This window comes from Pan paniscus, chromosome 16, assembly GCF_029289425.2.
Source record: "Pan paniscus chromosome 16, NHGRI_mPanPan1-v2.0_pri, whole genome shotgun sequence".
NCBI lineage: Eukaryota > Metazoa > Chordata > Mammalia > Primates > Hominidae > Pan > Pan paniscus.
In genome coordinates this window covers 11,522,967-11,542,894 of record NC_073265.2, presented here as the reverse complement: position 1 = coordinate 11,542,894, position 19,928 = coordinate 11,522,967, and the positions used below count along the sequence as shown (strand labels likewise).

General features: G+C 39.2%; 1 protein-coding gene across 2 annotated transcripts in view; it reads left to right on the top strand.

The window, feature by feature from the left end:
- The first annotated feature begins 2,162 nt into the window (after window positions 1-2,162).
- Window positions 2,163-19,928, top strand: part of MKRN3 (makorin ring finger protein 3) — a 63,445-nt gene continuing 45,679 nt past the window's right edge. The window contains exons 1-2 of one of the 2 annotated variants that reach the window (XM_008961404.4): window positions 2,163-3,858; window positions 12,231-14,961. In XM_008961404.4, the coding sequence (XP_008959652.1) occupies window positions 2,657-3,858; window positions 12,231-12,297 (1,269 nt within the window). In that variant the 5' untranslated portion in view covers window positions 2,163-2,656 and the 3' untranslated portion in view covers window positions 12,298-14,961. Of the gene's footprint in view, window positions 3,859-12,230; window positions 14,962-19,928 lie in introns of those variants that run through there. The other variant, XM_034938437.3, reaches the window with a different exon arrangement.

Sequence of the window (19,928 nt, the reverse complement as noted above, 5' to 3'; positions counted from 1 at the left end):
CCATGGGGCTAGCTTTCATACTGTACAGCATGCATATATATAAATTCTTCACAGAAAGTTCCTCTGGACAGTGCTGGTGCATCAAGAGAGGGTCAAGTATGATTTAGATACAGTGCTGGGAAAATATCACAATTAAGCAAATAATAGATGCAGTGCTAGGAAAATATCACAATTAAGCCAGTAATAATTTTATATTCAGGATTCTTATGTTTGTGAATTTGTAGAGAGCTTGGCGTAGAAGCCTGAGAGCTGTGCTGCAAGTCTTTTTCTTGTAAAAATCACTGGGGCTGACAAACAAATCCTGATAAAGAGAAAGTTTGTTTCAGAAAGTTCAAGTGAGGCAGACTTTGGGACAGCTTGCATGCAAAATATAAAACTTGGTAATTATGAAAAGGAGAAAGATAAATCCAACATTTCCTACATTCACGATGAATAATCAGCACCATTTTCAAATAATTATCAAATTAGGAAAAGACTACCTTTTAAAAACATTGAGCCTTCTACTGACCGACTATAAAGACTATAAAGTATCCCACAATTTATTTAGGTCTTCTGAAGCTAAAATGTTTTTAATTTTATTGTATAACCTTAATTAGTTTAATTCCTAGGTTAGTTAACTTTTAATGTTGTTATGAATGTTATTAATTTTAAATGTTTACTTCAAATGTTATTGATGATAGAGAAATAAAAATGATTTTCATATATTGGACTCCTGTCCAGTGTCCTTGCTAAATGTACCTATTAAATCTAATAGCTTATCTGTAAATTATTCTCAATTTTCTGTTGCATTCCATCAATAATTTCTTTCCAGTTATAACATCTTTTATTTCTTTGCTATTACACTAGCTAGGACTTGCAATAATAAATACAGATTTTTTTGCCTTTAGATTTATTTCAGAGGGAAAGTTTTAGAAACCTTTATTTAGATAATTATCTAAATTACAGATGTAAGTTAACAGATCCATATTCACATTTATTTCTGCTCCTGTCATTTTTACTAATAGATGTTTCCACCAATATGACTATTTCATGTAACTTCTCAAGTTTTATCTCCTAACTTTGTTCCTGATATTCTCTAATGATTTTTAATGTCTGTTATTAATGTAGTGATAACATATTTGAAATTACTGATCTTGGGTATTAGAGCCTTCTTCATTTTTCCTTGATAAATTTCACCAGAAATTATCTGGCTTCAATAAGCAGTTTAAGGGATTTTACTTAATTTATTTCCCTTATTTAATATTTGTTTTTCTTCATTGCTTTTCTTGCCCTTATTATTTGCTTCATTCTGCTTTCATTGCTTTTACCTACTTAATTATAATTTAATTTGTTGACTTGGGTGATTATAAATATTCAGATATGTTTCCACTTTACAGATTTAGGCAACAAAATTTCCTCAAAGAAACTTATAGAAAAAAAATCCAATAATATATAAAATGATATATCATGACAGAAGGGCTTCTTATTAGAAACAAATTGGTTAGTTAAATATTTGAAACTCATAGCTGCAAATAATCACATTAAGAGAATAAAGGGAAAAACAAGATTGTCTCAAAAAATGTATAAAACTACATAACAGAATTCAGTATGCAGTCATGATATGTACTCTCAGCAAAGTAGGAATACAAAAAAATGATTAATCTACTACATTTATCTGCAAAAATGACAAAACGCTCATACATGGAAATTAAAGACCATTCCTTTGTGGATAATATGGCACAGGATATGTTATGAAAGGCTGTCCTGCCACAACACAGCACAGATGGGGTTGAAAGAAAGGAAGGGAAACAAAGGGCTGCCATGAATTAAACCAGTAGAGAAAATAAAAGCCTGGGTCATGCAGGGGACAGTGTCTTATTAGGCCAGCATCAGGACTGGTTGAAGTCTGGCGCTTCTAACACAGTGGGAAAATGAGCATAGTAATCACAATAAAGAAAGACATCTGAAAGGTGCTAACTTAGCCTCGGATCAGAAGTGCTCTCTGCTAATGCCTTGCTGGTGAAAAGCGTATCCAATGTAAGCCCTCAGAAATCCCAGAAAACAAAGACCAAAAGAAACGGCGCCTTGTCAACCGAACGAATTGAAAAAAGCGTTCCGCCGCGATCGGGCATTAAAAGAAAAAAACCACAGACATAAGATGGAGTGAATCAAAAAAGAATTTATGTAATTCATGGATGAAATGTTTCAGAATCTATAGGATTATATATTTTTTAAGGCAGACAGATACGAAAATACAACGAAGCGTGCATGACCGAAACCAGAAGAGATTAAAGTAAAACCTCATTCTCCTGAGGAAATCGTGTGAGAAGGGACTTAGGGACTGCCGGAACACAGCGAAGCAGAGGCAGAAGGCAGACAAAAGGGGCTGGGTTGGTCCCCGCCTGTGTGAACGAAAAAATATGTCAGATTGGAAAATTGCGGTAAAAACCAGGCAGAGCACGTACGTTGCCCCAACAGGAAGTGTCCGCCATGATGCCTGTGCCCGGAAGTAGGTAGGAACACACAGTCAGAGGGACCCAAAAGCAGGGGGGAAGGAAAAAGAGATGCACACTTCCCCTAGAGAAGCCTCCGAGCGCGGCCGCCATTCCGGGCCTCAAGCCCATAAAGAAAAAATACCGGAGAGGTTCTGGCACCATTTCGGGGTGCCAAAGCAGCCATGGAAGAGCCTGCAGCTCCCTCAGAAGCCCACGAGGCAGCCGGGGCCCAGGCAGGTGCTGAGGCAGCAAGGGAGGGTGTGTCTGGGCCGGACCTTCCCGTCTGTGAGCCCTCCGGGGAATCTGCTGCTCCAGATTCAGCCCTGCCACATGCGGCAAGGGGCTGGGCCCCCTTCCCTGTAGCTCCAGTCCCTGCCCACCTCCGCAGAGGAGGCCTGAGGCCTGCCCCAGCCTCAGGAGGAGGAGCCTGGCCCAGTCCGTTGCCGAGCCGAAGCAGCGGCATTTGGACAAAGCAGATCATCTGCAGGTATTATATACATGGGCAGTGCAAGGAGGGGGAGAACTGTCGCTATTCGCACGACCTTTCTGGTCGGAAGATGGCCACTGAGGGCGGCGTTTTGCCGCCTGGGGCCTCTGCAGGTGGAGGCCCTAGCACGGCTGCGCACATCGAGCCCCCGACTCAGGAAGTGGCGGAAGCCCCCCCGGCTGCATCCTCCCTTTCCTTGCCTGTGATTGGCTCGGCTGCTGAAAGGGGTTTCTTTGAAGCGGAGAGAGACAATGCAGACCGTGGAGCTGCTGGAGGAGCAGGTGTAGAAAGCTGGGCGGATGCCATTGAGTTTGTTCCAGGGCAGCCCTACCGGGGCCGCTGGGTTGCATCTGCCCCCGAGGCTCCTCTACAGAGCTCAGAGACTGAGAGGAAGCAGATGGCTGTGGGCAGTGGGTTGCGGTTTTGCTATTATGCTTCCAGGGGAGTTTGCTTTCGTGGGGAGAGCTGTATGTACCTCCATGGAGACATATGCGACATGTGTGGGCTGCAGACCTTGCACCCCATGGATGCTGCCCAGAGGGAAGAACATATGAGGGCCTGCATTGAAGCACACGAGAAAGATATGGAACTCTCGTTTGCTGTGCAGCGTGGTATGGACAAGGTGTGTGGCATCTGCATGGAGGTTGTCTATGAGAAGGCCAACCCCAATGACCGCCGCTTTGGCATTCTTTCCAATTGCAACCATTCCTTCTGTATTAGGTGTATCCGCAGGTGGAGAAGTGCCAGACAGTTTGAGAACAGGATCGTCAAGTCTTGCCCACAGTGCAGGGTCACCTCCGAATTGGTCATTCCCAGTGAGTTCTGGGTGGAGGAGGAGGAAGAGAAGCAGAAACTTATTCAGCAATACAAGGAGGCAATGAGCAACAAGGCCTGCAGGTATTTTGCGGAAGGCAGGGGTAACTGCCCATTTGGAGACACATGCTTTTACAAGCATGAATACCCTGAGGGCTGGGGAGATGAGCCTCCTGGGCCAGGTGGTGGGTCATTCAGCGCATACTGGCATCAACTTGTGGAGCCTGTGCGAATGGGAGAGGGCAACATGCTCTATAAAAGCATTAAGAAGGAGCTTGTCGTGCTTCAGCTGGCCAGTCTGTTGTTTAAGCGGTTTCTTTCACTGAGAGATGAGTTACCCTTCTCTGAGGACCAGTGGGACTTGCTTCATTATGAGCTGGAAGAATATTTCAATTTGATTCTGTAGCATCGTGCTGTGGCATGTGGTCTAGTCTGCTGAGGTTCTGTCGTCTGCTATTGCCTGTTTTCCCTGTGTTGACACTCTTACTGCTTTCAGGGGCTGTTGAGGCAGTGCTTCTGTTTTCTTGTCTATTCTGCATATCTTTCCCCCTAGGATTATGGTGATTATCTGTGTTAAAAAATAAGTCCTTAAAGTTACTGTTTTGGTGAAATTAATATCAATGTCAGCTTATGGCTTTTCTTTGTCATCTCTGTTGTCAACAGGATTAACTCAGTTCTAGTGTAGTGTTTACTGAATTTCCACACTTATTTTGAAGACCTTCAAGAGTAAATGTGGCAGAATGAAAGGAGAAGTTTTAATTGAACTAGTAGCTTTGTGCTATAATAGCCTTAACAAATGGACCCTTGCAGGGCTTTGCAGCTGCTCATCTGTTTGTTTACAGTTTGTTCTTTCCCTCCTTCCCCTTCAAGTGCACTTGTTAAACTGTGATGAACTTGTGATTTTGTGTTTTACTTGACCAAAACCAAGTGTATATGTTTACATGTTTTTATCCTGTTTAGCTTGACATGAAATAATTTATATTTGGAAATATATATTTAAGAATTATATATATATAAAAAATATATATGTATGAGTTATGTATTTGAAAAAATATATAAAAGAATATATATCACAATATAATATTTATGTTTATGTAATAAAGTAAATACAGAGCTGAAAGCTGAAGGTCAAAGCCTAACAGGATTGGCTGTTGTGTGGATGTGAGTTGTGTGAATAATCTTTCTGTCCCTCGCACAGAAGCCAGTAATTAGCATCTAATGAAAAGGACTGTTCAAGTGGGTCTGGCCAAATGTGACAGATGCAGATCTTAGAGGACTTACAAAGCACTATATTGATAATTCTTACAATGGCATTAATAGCTTACTCTATAAATACAGAAATGGTGTTCCTATGCAGTTTAGCCACCTTCTCATTAATTCTTTGTAACAGCAAATCCTAGGCTCAGAGGCACAGTGCTTTGTATTTGATATACAAAGTCTCTAGACTTTCCCAACAAGGGGCTTTTGACAAAAGAGTTCAACATAAAAGTAACAAGATTATAAAAGGGAAAATAGAACAAAAATATTAAAACCAATGAGAATAAAAGAATGGAAAGATAATAAAATATAGAAAGCACTAAAAACTAAGTGTAAGAGTAATATAGAAAATTTACATACAACTTAATTAGATTAAATGAAAGCAGTTTAAAGACTGAAAGTCAAAGCCTATAAGACTTCATTACAATCAGAATGAAACATCCTGTTTAAAATACACACAACATAAAAATACAGAAACACTCAAAGTAGTAGGATGGGAAAAAGCCCAACAGGTGCTGTGACTGTCTTGATTGTAGACAAAGTTTATAGTAAGGATAAACACTTTGCTGGAGATAAAAAGGAATGATACATAAACATTAAATTGTAATTCACAGGAATATATAACTATTCAAATTTTGTATACATTTAATAACATTGTATCAGATACACAACTGATGAAAATCCTAAATCCAGACTCTTAGTGGACAATTTTAATACACCTTTTTAGTAACCAAACAAGCAAAGAAAAAATGAATGTGAAAGAGAATGATGCCATTTTAATGATTTACCTGTACAATGTATGATCTGCATCAACTGCAAATGCACTTATCTTGGCTGAAGTAGCTGAAAAATATGCTGGGAGTCTGAATCTTGAGTCCCAGGTTATTCACCCTGTCCTGACTGTCCAACAAAGATGGCACATTTACAGAGTTTATACCATGTACTTTGCATGCAAAAGGATGAATTTGTCAGAACTACCTAATGTGGTACTTGCTATAATTTTTCTCATTATCATGATGAGGTAAATAATAGAGAATTTAAAGGTTTTGCCCGTAGAGTTTACGACCCATAGCTGTGAATTAGTGGAACAAAGACTGGAACTCAAGCAGTATTTGTCCAGAGCACTCGCACTTACCATGTTCACTAGGAGCAGGTCGACCAGCTGAATGTAGCTGCTGGAGATGCAAGTACAGCCTTTAAATATGGATGATTCAGCCAAGTGGAGCAAAGATGGACATGAATAAGCTGCCACAGAATGTAGGAGCCATGGGGCTTTTATCTATAGGCTGCCAGCTCAGTGATTTTAGTCCACTGCTTCAGAGTGTGCCTCAGCCTCCTATATTTTTACATTGCCTCTCCCTTCTTACATGACTCCTGGTTCTCCTAGTAAGTACCTCAGCCTATTTGCCTGGACCTTTTGCCATATTCCTTTCCTCTTGATTCCTCTTAGCCAAAGAATTCACCAATCAGGACACCCTTGTTGCCTGACTATCACTGGCATGCAAGGTGAGTGACAGATTCCAAATAAATTCCAAACATCTGAGGTCCCTGCCCTGCAGTCGTGCAGGAGAAAGAGAGATTAGATGAACTAAACAACCAAAGAATGAGACCAGATGGTGCACTCTCAAAGACTGTGCCAACACCAAAGTCTCAGAAAATAGTGGCAAAGCTTTCAGAGAGGGGTTTTTAAGCTGAGCCCAGAAAGCTGTGGAAAGTTTCTCCAAATGTACACTTGCCTGCATTGTGAAATATCGTGTTTTTATTCAAATAGTATCTTGAACCAGATAATCATAAAGTTCAGTATTTATAGTAGGACAATGGTCAGTAGAAAATAAAGTGGCTTGAGAGACCAAGGATAGTTAGAATCCTGACTCTGCTTCTTACCAGCCATTCAGTTTCACAGTCTAAGCAAGTTACTTAAATTTTCTGTACTTCAGTTTCTTCATATGAGAAATGGGTACAGTTCCACCTACTTTTGCAGGATTGTTGTGAGGATCAAATGTAGTCTGGACAAAAAGCTTGAAACATAGGTTTTTTTTTTAGTGATTATATATAGATGTGAGATTTGTGCATATTTTTGGACATGAAAAGGTGATTGCACAGAAATTAATCACCAAGATTTTCTTTTTGAGAATCTCTGGAACTTGTATTAATGTAATGTTATCATTTAATGATTATTTTGGTAAGCAAGGGGTATATTACCCTCACATTCATAATTTCAAAAAGATGAAGTATTTTTTCAGCAAAAATTATTCATTTGAAACTAAATATGTGCTATTCAATTACTTAAAATATAACAAAAGAAATACATATTTTTGGCAGAGTTCTATGTGAGGAAAATAACAAAGGGACATTTTTAGAATATATGGGATTCCTTGTTCCCTCATCAGTTCATTCAGAAAAATGTCAAATAACAGAAGTATTACTGCCACCAAGTCTGGGTGAAATGTTACCAAGGGCTTTCCCACGATCTGACCACTCCCCTGCTGCAGTCAGGAACAAAGAAGCCTTTGCCACACAAAGGTCTGCTCTGTGAGTGATTCAGAGTGTGTGCTGGCCCTCGCCCCTATGAGGACTCAAGGACTCAGCCCTGGGGTCCACAAAAATGGTATCATTTCAGCTACAACTTAAAAAGCCTAAAACAAGTCAGGTTTGCTTTGCTTAGGTTTCATGTGTCTCGATTTGATGGATATCCACACATGCAAATATACTAAGAGAAATTTACCTAGTAATTCCTCCCCTTTGAAGATATGGAAATCACTTTGTCTCATGGCTCACATGTCACTAAATCAATTCACTGAATTTCACTGACAGGGAAACATTTTCAGTCTGTAGTCTATGTCCATATGCTCTTCCATTTTACAGTTTTCCAAACGTCATAGAGGCATGGTTTCTGTTGTCACAGCTAATACCAAACTACAACTTCAGTGTGGGATAGAGTTAGGGTAGGGCTGGGAACAGGGATGTGTGGGAAATAACCCAGTACTAGTGCAAAGAAGTAAACTAATTCATGTCAATTTTTGCCTTGAAAATATATATCACATTTTCCAATATTAATGGAACAATAACAAAAATAATTGTGAAATAGAGTACAGTGAAACTGTCAATTAGATCTAGATATAAAAGTAGTACAGGTAACATTTTCTGAGGTCAATATGAGAAAATAAGCTACTACCGGCTGGGCACAGTGGCTCACACTTGTAATCCCAGCACTTTGGGAGGCCGAGGCGGGCGGATCACGAGGTCAGGAGATCGAGACCATCCTGGCTAACACAGTGAAACCCTGTCTCTACTAAAAATACAAAAAAAAAAAAAAAAAAAAAATTAGCCGGAGTTGGTGGCAGGTGCCTGTAGTCCCAGCTATTCAGGAGGCTGAAGCAGGAGAATGGCATGAACCTGGGAGGCAGAGCTTGCAGTGAGCCAAGATCGCGCCACTGCACTCCAGCCCGGGCAACAGAGCAAGACTCAGTCTCAAACAAAAAACAAGAAAAGAAAATAAGCTACTACCACTTTTAATTGTCTCTCATAAATAATTTGATGTAGGAGTGAATTCAAAATCATTTAGAAGAATATAATATGACAATGACAAATTATACATACCGTAATATACAGGATACTTCTGGATCTGTACTCAGAGTATAACTCCTAATTTTAAATACTAATGTATATTGTCTTAAAAACAAAGAGCCTAATTAACTAGGTATTCAAACCTAAATTTTAAAAAGACCACAGCATGAACACATGCACACATATATACAAACACATACAAACACAACTAAGGTAAGCAGGAGGAATTAGGAAATATTAAACTAAAAATTTGTTGAACAGAGAATGAAAATGTAAAGGCTGATTTTTTTTTTTGTAAAAATAATTAGTAAACAGATAAACCACTAACTTAAAAAATAAAGGATAAAGTGCAATTAAAATAGGAAATGTTAATCAGAGGTAATTAGAGCTAAAAAGACACTAAAGAAATGGGAAATAAATCCTTGTTATACCTGAGGGAAATGTACTTGAAAATATGAAACAAAATTTAACAGTTTCAACATAAATATAAATTTCCAAACATCAATCCAGAAGACAAATCTGAACAAACCTATTACTAACAACAACAAAAAAAGAAGTTGTCTAAAATGCACTTACTCCCTACTCCACACAGAAAGAAACAGAAGACATTATCCCCTGAAATTTACTTAAACATTTAAGTAAAATATATTGCAATGCTGCATAAACCATTTCTTAGTCCATTTGAGCTACTGTTAAAAAATATCATAAACTAGGTGGCTTATAAGCAACATAAATTTATTTCTCACAGTTCTGGAGGCTGAGAGGTTTAAGAGCATGGCACCGGCAGCTTGGTTCGTAGATGACCATCTTCTTAGTGTCCTCACATAGTGGAAGGCACTACCAACCTCATTGGGACCCCTTTAATTGTGCTGTTTTAATGTACAATAAAATGTATTAAAAACTATAAATAATTACATAAATATATTTGTTTTCTTTTTTATGGGTAGTTTGTTTTTCAGTGGAGAAGTGCTTGAAGCAATGTCATGTGATAACGTTATAGTGAAAGTTTTATGCAAGTTCATCAAGAATACAATACAATACAAACGATGAGGGAATCACAGTTGTGGGGGCTTAGACACAAAGCTGTATATACCATTTGAGCTGGCAAATTGGAACCTCTTTTATTAAGGGCACTAATTCCACATATGAGGCCTCCACCGTCATGACTCCAACACCTTCCAAAGGTCCCATCTCCTAATACCATTACCTTAGAGATTAGATTTCACCGTAGAAATTTTGGAGATACACAGACATTCAGTATACAGAACTGCTATGGTTTGGATATGGTTTATTTAGCCCGCCAAGTCTCGTGTTGAAATTTGATCCACAGTGTTGGAGGTGGGGCCCAGTAGGAGGTGTTTGAGTAATGGGAGCAGATCCTTCATGAATGGCTGGCTGCTCTCCTCACAGAAGTGAGTGAATTTTCACTCTGAATTCCCATTAGAACTGGTTGTTGAAAAGAGCCTAGGCTGGGCACAGTGGCTCATGCCTGTAATCCTAACACTTTGGGAGACAGAGGCATAAGGAATGCTTGAGGCCAGGAGTTTGGACCAGCCTGGACAACATAGTGAGACCCCATCTCTACAAAAAAAATAGAAACAATTAACCAGACATGGTGGTACATGCCTGTAGTCCTAGCTAATCAGGATGTTGAGGAGGGAGGACTGATTGAGCCCAGGAGGTCGTGGCTGCAGCGAGCTATGATTGTACCACTGCACTCCGGTCTGGGCTGCAGAGTGAGACCCTGTCTCTAAAAAAATAGGAAAAGAACCTGGCAACTCCTTTGCCCCCTCTTTCATGATGTGATGTCTTCTCCTCTTCCTCTTTCATCATGAGTGAAAACTTGCTGAGGCCCTCACCAGAAGCAAATATTGGTGCCACGCTTTTTTTTTTGTTTGTTTGTTTTTTGAGATGGATTTTTGCTCTTGTTGTCCAGGCTGGAGGGCAATGGTACACTCTTGGCTCACTGCAACCTCTGCCTCAGGGGTTCATGCAATTCTCCTGCCTTAGCCTTCCGAGTAGCTGGGATTACAGGTGCCCGCCACCACGCCCAGCTAATTTTTGTACTTTTAGTAGAGACGGGGTTTCACCATGTTGGTCAGGCTGGTCTCGAACTCCTGACCTCAGGTGATCCACCCGACTAGGCCTCCAAAAGCACTGAGATTACAGGCATGAGCCACCACACCCGGCTGGTGCCATGATTTTTTTTTACAGACTCCGGAACCATAAGCCAAATAAGCTTCTTTTAAAAATTATATTCAGTTTCATATATTCCTTTATAGAAACAAAAATGGACTAAGACAGAAAATTGGTACTGAGGAGTGGAACGTTGCTATAAAAATACCTAAACATTTGGAAGCAGCTTTGGAACTGGGTAATGAGCAGAGGCTGGAAGAGTCTAGAGGGCTCAGAAGAAGATAGGAAGGGAAAACTTGTAACTTCCTAGAGACTGGTTGTGACCAAAATGCTGATAGAAATACAGACAATAAAGGACATGCTGAGGAGGTCTCAGATGGAAATGAGGAACTTACTGGGAACTGAAGCAAAGTTATACCCTAGCAAATAATTTGGCTGCGTTGTGTATACACTAGCACTTTGTGGAAAGCTGAACTTAAGAGTGACGGCCTAAAGTATCTGGCAGAAGAAATTTCTAAGCAGCAAAGCATTCAAGAAGTGGTGTGGCTGCATCCAACAATCAACAGATTGGGAGCAAAGGAAGGACTTAAAGTTGGAACTTTTGGTTAAAAGGGATACAGAGCATAAAAATTTGGAAAACTCAAGCCTGTCCATGCAAAAGAGAAGGAAAGAGCATTTTTTAGGAGAGGAAATCTGAGGGGCGGCAGCTGAACAACCGCTGCTAGAAAGATTAGCACAGGTAAAAGAGAGCCAGTTGGTAATAGAACAGTGAAAAAAGTCCAAAGGCATTTCAGAATCTTTGAGTTTACTCCTCCCATTACAGGTCCACAGGCCTAGGAGGACAGATGACTTCTGGGCCAGGCCCAGGGTGCTGCTGCCCTGTGCAATCTTGGGAAGCTGCTTCCCACATCCTGGCTGCTCGGACCACAGCTAAAGCTCAAAGGGCTCAAGCTACTGTTTAGACCACTGCTTCAGAGGGTGCAAGGTGTAATGTTTGGGGCTTCCATGTGGTGCTAAGACCGCAGGCACACAGTGTGAGATTGGCTGAGTTCTTTGTGGGTTCGAGCCCCCATGTAGTGTCTCCACCAGGCACCACCTAGTGGAGCTGAGGGAGTAAGGTTGCCATCCTCCAGACCCCAGAATTCTAGAGTCACTAGCAGCATGCACTCTCAGCATGGAAAAGCCGCAAGCATTGGATTCCAGTACATGATAAGAGCCACATGGGCTTCACACATCAAAGCCACGGGGACAGGGCTGCCCAAGGCCTTGGGAGCCCACACTTCATACTGTTGTGCCCAGGATGTGGGACATGGAGTCAAAGGAGAACATTTTGGGGCTTTAAGTTTTTATGTCTGCCCTTCTGAGTTCTAGACTTAATGTGGGGAGTATTACCTCTTTCTTTAGGCTGATTTCTCCCTTTTGGAATGGGAATGTCTAACCAATGCCTGTATCACATTTGTATCTTGGAAGTAAATATCTTGTTTTTTATTTTACAGGTTCACAGCTGTAAAGAACTTGCCTGGAGTCTCAGATGAGACTTTGGACTTTGGACTTTTGAGTTGATGCTGGACCAAGTTAAGACTTTGTTGATAGGATGATTTTATCTGGCAATGTGAGAAGAACCTGAGTTTTAGGGGGTCGGGGCAGAATGCCATGGTTTGGATATGGTATCTTTGGCCCCACCGAGTCTCATATTGTAATTTGATAACCAGTGTTGGAGGTGGGGCTTGGTGGGAGGTGTTGGGAATATTGGGGTGCATCCCTCATGAATGGCTTGGTGCCATTCTTGCAGAGATGAGTGAGTTCTTACTCTTGAGTTCTCTAGAGAACTGGTTGTTAAAAGACCTTGGCATTTCCTCCTCTTCTCTCTGGGTTTCTCTCTTGCCATGTGATGCCTACTCCCCTTCCCTTTCTGGCATGGGTGGAAGTTGCCTGAAGTTCTCACCAGAAGCAGGTGTTGGTGCCATGCTTCTTGTACAGTCTCCAGAACCATAAGCCAAAGAAACCTGTATTTTAAATAAATTACCCATCCTCAGGCATTTCTTTATAGCAACACAAACAGACTGAGAGGCACTATTTCATAAAATAAAGGTGCACCTATATAACTTATGAATGGTATATAACATGGTATCAAAATATTGCCAGTTCTAGTTCATTTTGTGCTGCTATAACAAAATACACATGCTCCTTGACTTATGATGGGGCTGTGTCCCAATAAACTCATCATAAGTAGAAAATATCATAGTTGAAAATGCATTTAATGTCCCTATAAACCCATTATAAAGACAAAAAAATCATAAGTCAAACCATTGTTAAGTCCAGATGCTCATTGATTTACATTGGGGTTATGTCCTGATACACCCATCGTAAAGTTGAGTAATCATAAGTTGAACCGTCATAAACTGGGGCCCCTCTGTGCCTGAGACTGGGTAGTTTACAATGAACAGAAGTTTATTGGCTTATTGTTATGGAGGCTGGGAAATCTAAGATTGAGGGGCCAATATCTGGTGAAGGCCTTCTTGTTGCACCATCCTGTGGCAAAAGGGCAATGAGAGTGAAGAGAGCAATAGCCTGAACTCAAAACTTCAAGCCCTTTTATAATTGGTATTAATCCATTCATGAGGGTAGAGCTCTCATTACCTCAACATTTCCCATTAGGCCTTACCTTCCAACACTGTTACATTGGGGATTAAGTTTCCAACACATGCTCTTGGGGGGACACATTCAAACCATAGTACCAACATAGTATAATACAAAAATAACTAGAGATCTATCTCATTTATAAATATTGATGCAAAAAATATGAAATGAAATATTAGAAAGTGAAAGAATAGCACTGTTAAAAAATAAGACTTCAGGAAGTAGTGGATTATATTCCAGGAAAACAAAGATGGTACAATATGAAAAAATATTTTTTCTTAATATATCAAAGGAAATAATCATATAAGCAACTTCATATATCTCCCAAATTTGTGATCAATTTGCTTTAGTGTATATAATACAGCTATTTAGGGCATAAATATATTTATATGTGTATATTACCCAAATCTAAATTTTTGAGAAATGAACACACAAAAACACATAACTAATGAAAAGAAATAAAAAATATAGAAAGATTAAAATATTAAATATAAAGGCTGAGACTTTGAAAACAATTAATAAAATAGATAAACCACTAACTAAATTAATGAGGAAAATGAGAAAAAATAAAAACAAAATCACATACACACATTCAATAGGAGGAATTCACAACAGATATTCTATTAAACAAACATAAGAAATCACTCAACCAGATGAAGATTGATTGCAAAACTGAAATTGATGATTTTCCAGACATTTATAATTTATCAAACATTGGCTACAAAACATGACAATGTAACCTACTAGTTAACATAAAATTAATAAAATGGTTATCACAATTTTAATAGGGATTGTCATAAAACGTTTAAAGAACAAATCATTAAAGTGCTATGTAACACAATCCAGAAGTTTAAAATGGAAGGAAGGGTCACTGACTTGTTTAATTATGAATGACACGTAATTTTATATCAGAGTGTAACTAAGGTAGTGAACACACACACACATTCACAAATACATGCAAACTAATGATCAAGTTTATGAATAATGATGCAAAATTTTAAGAAAATATTAGAATAAAAATATTTCAGCATTGTATTTATTTAATTAGCCAAAAAAAGGTAATCATATAATCATCTCTTTTGATCAGGCAAAAACAATTAGATTTTTCTCTCCTTTCTTCACTGTTATTATTTTGATGTATCAATCAATGCAATTGTATACAAGGCCAAAAAATGAGACATATAAATGATACATCCTTCAAAGAAGGATTTAAATTCCTCTCTCTGAGATGTTGTATGTTGAAAATCTGAAAATTTCTGTAAAACTTTAAAAAATAAAAATCAGTAAAATTCTAGGAGAAAAATAATAAATGTGGATAAGTTTCGTATAATATAGAAAATGTAATGAAATGCCTATTTTTGTTATCACAACAATAATTTAAAGTACACAAGAACCATGTACTTTAAATTTAGGAATAAATAAAAACTGGGAATAAATTTAAAAATGTGTTAAGTGCCTTCAGGAAACCATAAATACTTAAATGATAATATATACTATATAATTTGATAGGGAACTTTAACATCACCAATGTGTCAATTTTTTAATGAATTTACCAAATTTCTAATAAAGTAATGCTTAGGGAAAAGTCTTAAACTGTGTCCTTCCTGTGCTCTCAATCACAACAATCATCAATGCAGAAAATGTCAGTGGCTAAATGTGGGGGCATTTCACACACACCAAGCAGCAGACACAAGCTGGGCATCCTCCAATTTAATTCCAAGGCTATCTACCTGGAGATAGTGTCAGATCCCGCAGGTGAGGGGCCAGCCTCAAGACTCCCCCCACTCCCTAGACACCAGTCACAAAGTCCAGGCCTCTGGAACTTCTGACCAGTGGGCTTCAAGTTGGCATTCCCACGACCCACTCTTTGGATTTGATTAATTTGCTGGAGCAGCTCACAGAACTCAGTGAAACACTTATGTTTACTGATTTATTATAAAGGATATTACAAAGGATGCAGATGAAGAGATGCATTTGAGGAAGCTATGGGGGAATGGGGTGGAGCTCCCATGCCCTCCTGGAGTGCCACCCTCCAGGAACCTCCTGGTGTTCAGCTATCCAGAAGCCTTTGAGCCCAGTGCTCTGGGGTTTTTATGGAAGCTTCATGACATCAGCATTCCTTCCCCCAAGGTATGGGGGGTATGACCCTTTATCAGATGAGGATCTTATGATCCACATCAGAAAGGTTGGGGGAGATTGGAATCCTCCTGCCTTGAGGTGGGTGAAAGGAGGTCAGGAGAAGGTCAGAGAGATTCTGTTTCCTAAGGCCTGCTCCTGAAGCCTAACACACGCAGTATTTTTTTAAAAAGACTGTAACAAGGGCTATGGGAGTTATGAGCCAAGAACCGTAAATGAAAACGTGTGTGTGTGTTTGTGTGTGTGTGTGTGTATCTCATAACAACACAAGTACAAACTAGTTGTTTATAACTAAACAAAAAACTATTGTGAAAGTTGATCTGTTGGGGGGGTGGCAGGAAGCCAACAGGACCAGAATATTTTAGAATTGAAAAGCATCCATTCAATGAACTTTACCAGGTCTTCAAACAGTGTCATATTGCCAGAAAAATGAAAAGCAGATAGTGGGACTTGAATTGATAAAAAATATATGCTAAAAAGGTTCATAAATGGACATATGTATTGAGTTGATAAAGATAAAAATAACAGGATTATTTAATAAAGGTTGTTGGGTGAATTCAGGAGTCATGGGCTCCAAATATCATATTTTAACAGCAGTATAAATTCCACTTACATCAAAATTTCAGACAAATACAAAACCAGGAAAGGATTTTCTTTTTATTTTAAAGTCTTGGAGTCAAGAATGTCTTACAATGACATATTCTATAAAACTCTTAAAAGTTTGACCATAATTGTAGCAATAACTGCATAGGGTCTACTGTGTGCCAGGCTCTGTTCTGAGATGGTTTATCCCATTTAATCCTTCCAACCATCCCGAGAGGTAGTCACTATTAACCCCTTGTAGCAGCTGAGAGCACTGAAGCTGAGGGAGGCTCATAGACATGTCCATGGCACACAGTTAATAGACTTGCCCATCTGACTGCAGGGCGGGACTCACACCAATTGCTCTGCCTTACAAATGTAACCAGTTTAAAATGAGCTAATGAATTTGACATGAGCAACTTCCCCACCCCTAAAAAAGTATCAAACTATAAAAAAAGTCATAAAATGGGTTGAGAATTTATTTCTATAATATATAAAGGCTTCTTAATCAACAAAAACCTTAACAAAAAGTATACCTCTTGCACATAAACAAAATGCATATAGTTTGAAGGAGGGGAAAAGTTGTCAAGCATCACTAATAATACTTATTAAAACTGATGAAGTTTCAGTTTCCTCTCAATTTGTCAAAAACCCAGATGTTTAAAAACACACTCTGTTGGGAGAATAGGCATACATTGCTTGCAGGAGTATAATTGGTACAATTTCCATGGAGGAACATTCGATGAGAATCAAATCATGAATTCACATATGCATACACATTGACCAAGCCATTCTATTTTTTAAAAATGTGACTTGCAGGTTTATTCTATACATACAAAATCTTTCAGGTACAAGTTTGCTAATCTCAGCCTGCATTATAACAGGTGCAGTGGCTCACATCTATAATTGCAACACTTTGGGAGGCTGAGGCAAGGGGCTTACTTGAGGTCAGGAGTTCCAGACTAGCCTGGCCAACATGGCCGAAACCCTGTCTCTACTAAAAATACAATACAAAAATTAGCCAGGGGTGGTGGTGCACACCTGTGGTCCCAACTACTTGGGAGGCTGAGGCGCAAAAATGGCCTGAACCTGGAAGGCTTAGGTTGCAGTGAGCCAAGATCGTGCCACTGTATTCCAGCCCGTATGACAGGGCCAGACTTTGTCTCAAAAAAAACAAAACAAAACTGGAGACTGAGACACATATATATATTTTATACTCATAATTTTGTTTTTAATCTTTTTGATATATGTTATTTTAGGTTTATCTTGGATCTGCATTTATATTTTTAATACATATAAAAATATGAGTGAAGATGGTGCCACTGCACTCTAGCCAGTGTGACAGAGCCAGACTGTGTCAAAAAAAAAAAAGAAAAAATTAGAAAAGACAAATCCAACAATAGTTAACTGGTTAAAAAATAGCATAGACATACAATGGAATATTATAAAACAAGATTTTAAAAGTAAACAAACATAAAAACAGGAAATTTGCTTGGGCTGACCTGGAAATATTGTGGCAAGTAGGAAATATACATGTGCTAAAGTTTATAAATCATTTGTATATAAAACCAGTGATAGGCCTGGCACGGTGGCTCACACCTGTAATCCCAGCACTTTGGGAGGCCGAGACGGGCAGATCACCTGAGGTCAGGAGTTTGAGACCAGCCTGGCTGACATGGTGAAACCCCATCTCTACTAAAAATACAAATATTAGCTGGGTGTGTTGGTGGGTGTGTGCAATCCCAGCTACTCGGGAGGCTGAGGCGGGAGAATTGCCTGAATCTCGGAGGCAGAGGTTGCAGTGAGCCAAGATTGCGCCACTGCACTCCAGACTGGGTGACAGAGCAAGACCCTGTCTCGAGGAAAAAAAAAAACAGCAGTGATAATCAGATACGGTGTCTATGCTTGTGTGTGCATAAAAGTCTCCTGAAAAATCATACATAGGTGAAATTTATCTATCATCTATCTATCTATCTATATCTAAATATGTACACACCCAACCCAATGTGTATAAACATACTTTAATATGTAAGTGTGTGTATATATCTATATATAAATACAGGAGAATATGTGTGTGTGTATATATATATATATATGCATGCAAAATAAAGCAGAGCTTAAAATTGAATGTCAATTGTTAAAATATTTCGTTCCTTTGTGAGCGTGAGTTTTTGTGAAGAGGGAAAAATGTGTTTGATTAGACTGCAGTGAGAAAAATTTAAGTGGTTTAAGGTAAATATCGTGAGGACACAGCAATGATTTTTTGCTGCTAAATCACTATGATGCCACAGCTGGCTCTCAGTGCTCCTACAGATATAGACATAGGTTTACTGATCAGGCTTGGGACTGTCTGATATTGCCATGTGAGAAAATCTGTGAATCAGATATGCAGGTCTTTCTACTCAATATTCTATATTCTCCTGAGCCTCTCTAAACAAGATGTTTTTCTGAAAAATTATTGAAATAGTGACTAAAAATCTGTGAAAAAGAATAAAAATAAATTTGGAAGAAGGTAAAGAAGTGAAAATTGACCTAGAACAAGCAAGATAAATAGAAATAAAAAAGCGATATTGGAAATTAAACACAAGTAATCCAAAAGAAAGATTTTCTAAATTTACTTATATTTGACAAAGTGATTTTTTTTTTTTTTTTGAGACAGAGTCTTGCGCTGTCACCGACAAAGTGAATTTTAAGGCACAGGTATTAGTAGAGAAAATGAAAAAACAATCAATGACTCAGAAATTTAAGAGAATTTTAAATTTTTATCCACATAATTACATAGCCTCAGAATATACAAAGAAAAAATGACAAAACGGCCGGGCATGGTAGCTCACACCTGTAATCCCAGCACTTTGGGAAGCCGAGGTGAGTGGATCACCTGAGGTCAGGAGTTCGAGACCAGCCTGACCAACATGGTGAAACCCTGTCTCACGAAATACAAAAAAATTAGCTGTGCATGGTGGCACATGCCTGTAATTCCAGCTACTTGGGAGGCTGAGGCAGGAGAATCACTTGAACGCTGGAGGCAGAGATTGCAGTGAGCCAAAATTGTCCCATTGCACTCCAGCCTGGGCAACAAGAACAAAACTCCTTCTCAAAAAACAACACCCCCACCAAAAAAAAAAAAGAAAAAGAAAAAAATGACAAAACAATTACGGGAAATCCATGAGCCTACAAACTTAGCAGATATTTTTAACATATGCAGTAGTCACTTATTTTAAAATACTGTTATATTTGGATGACACAATGAATACAGTGGACCTAATTGTCATGTTTAGACGCCTACACTCATCATTGGAGAAAAGTCACTTCTCATGGTATGACAGTAGACAAAAAAGGGAAGATGACCTAGCCAAAAGCTCTGAATTCCAGATGACCTCTCTGATAAAAATAGATCTCATAAGTTTACTGTGTAGTAGGCAATGTGCAGATGAGTTGATAAGGATAATCTAATTCTTATAACATCACTCAGAACAATATGCTAGTTAAGAATCTTTTTTTGTTTGTTTGTTTTGTTTTGTTTTGAGACTGAGTCTTGCTCTGTTGCTCAGGCTGGAGTGCAGTGGCGTGATCTCGGCTCACTGCAACCTCTGCCTCCTGGGTTCAAGCAATTCTCCTGGCTCAGTCTCCCGAGTAGCTGGGATTACAGGCATGCACCACCATGCCCGGCTAATTTTTTGTATTTTTAGTAGAGACGGGGTTTTGCCACATTGGCCAGGCTGGTCTCAATCTCCTGACCTCAGGTGATCCGCCCACCTCGGCCTCACCTGCTGGGATTACAGGCGTGAGCCACCGCGCCCGGCCAAGAAACTCTTAACTTCTCAATGCTCAATGTC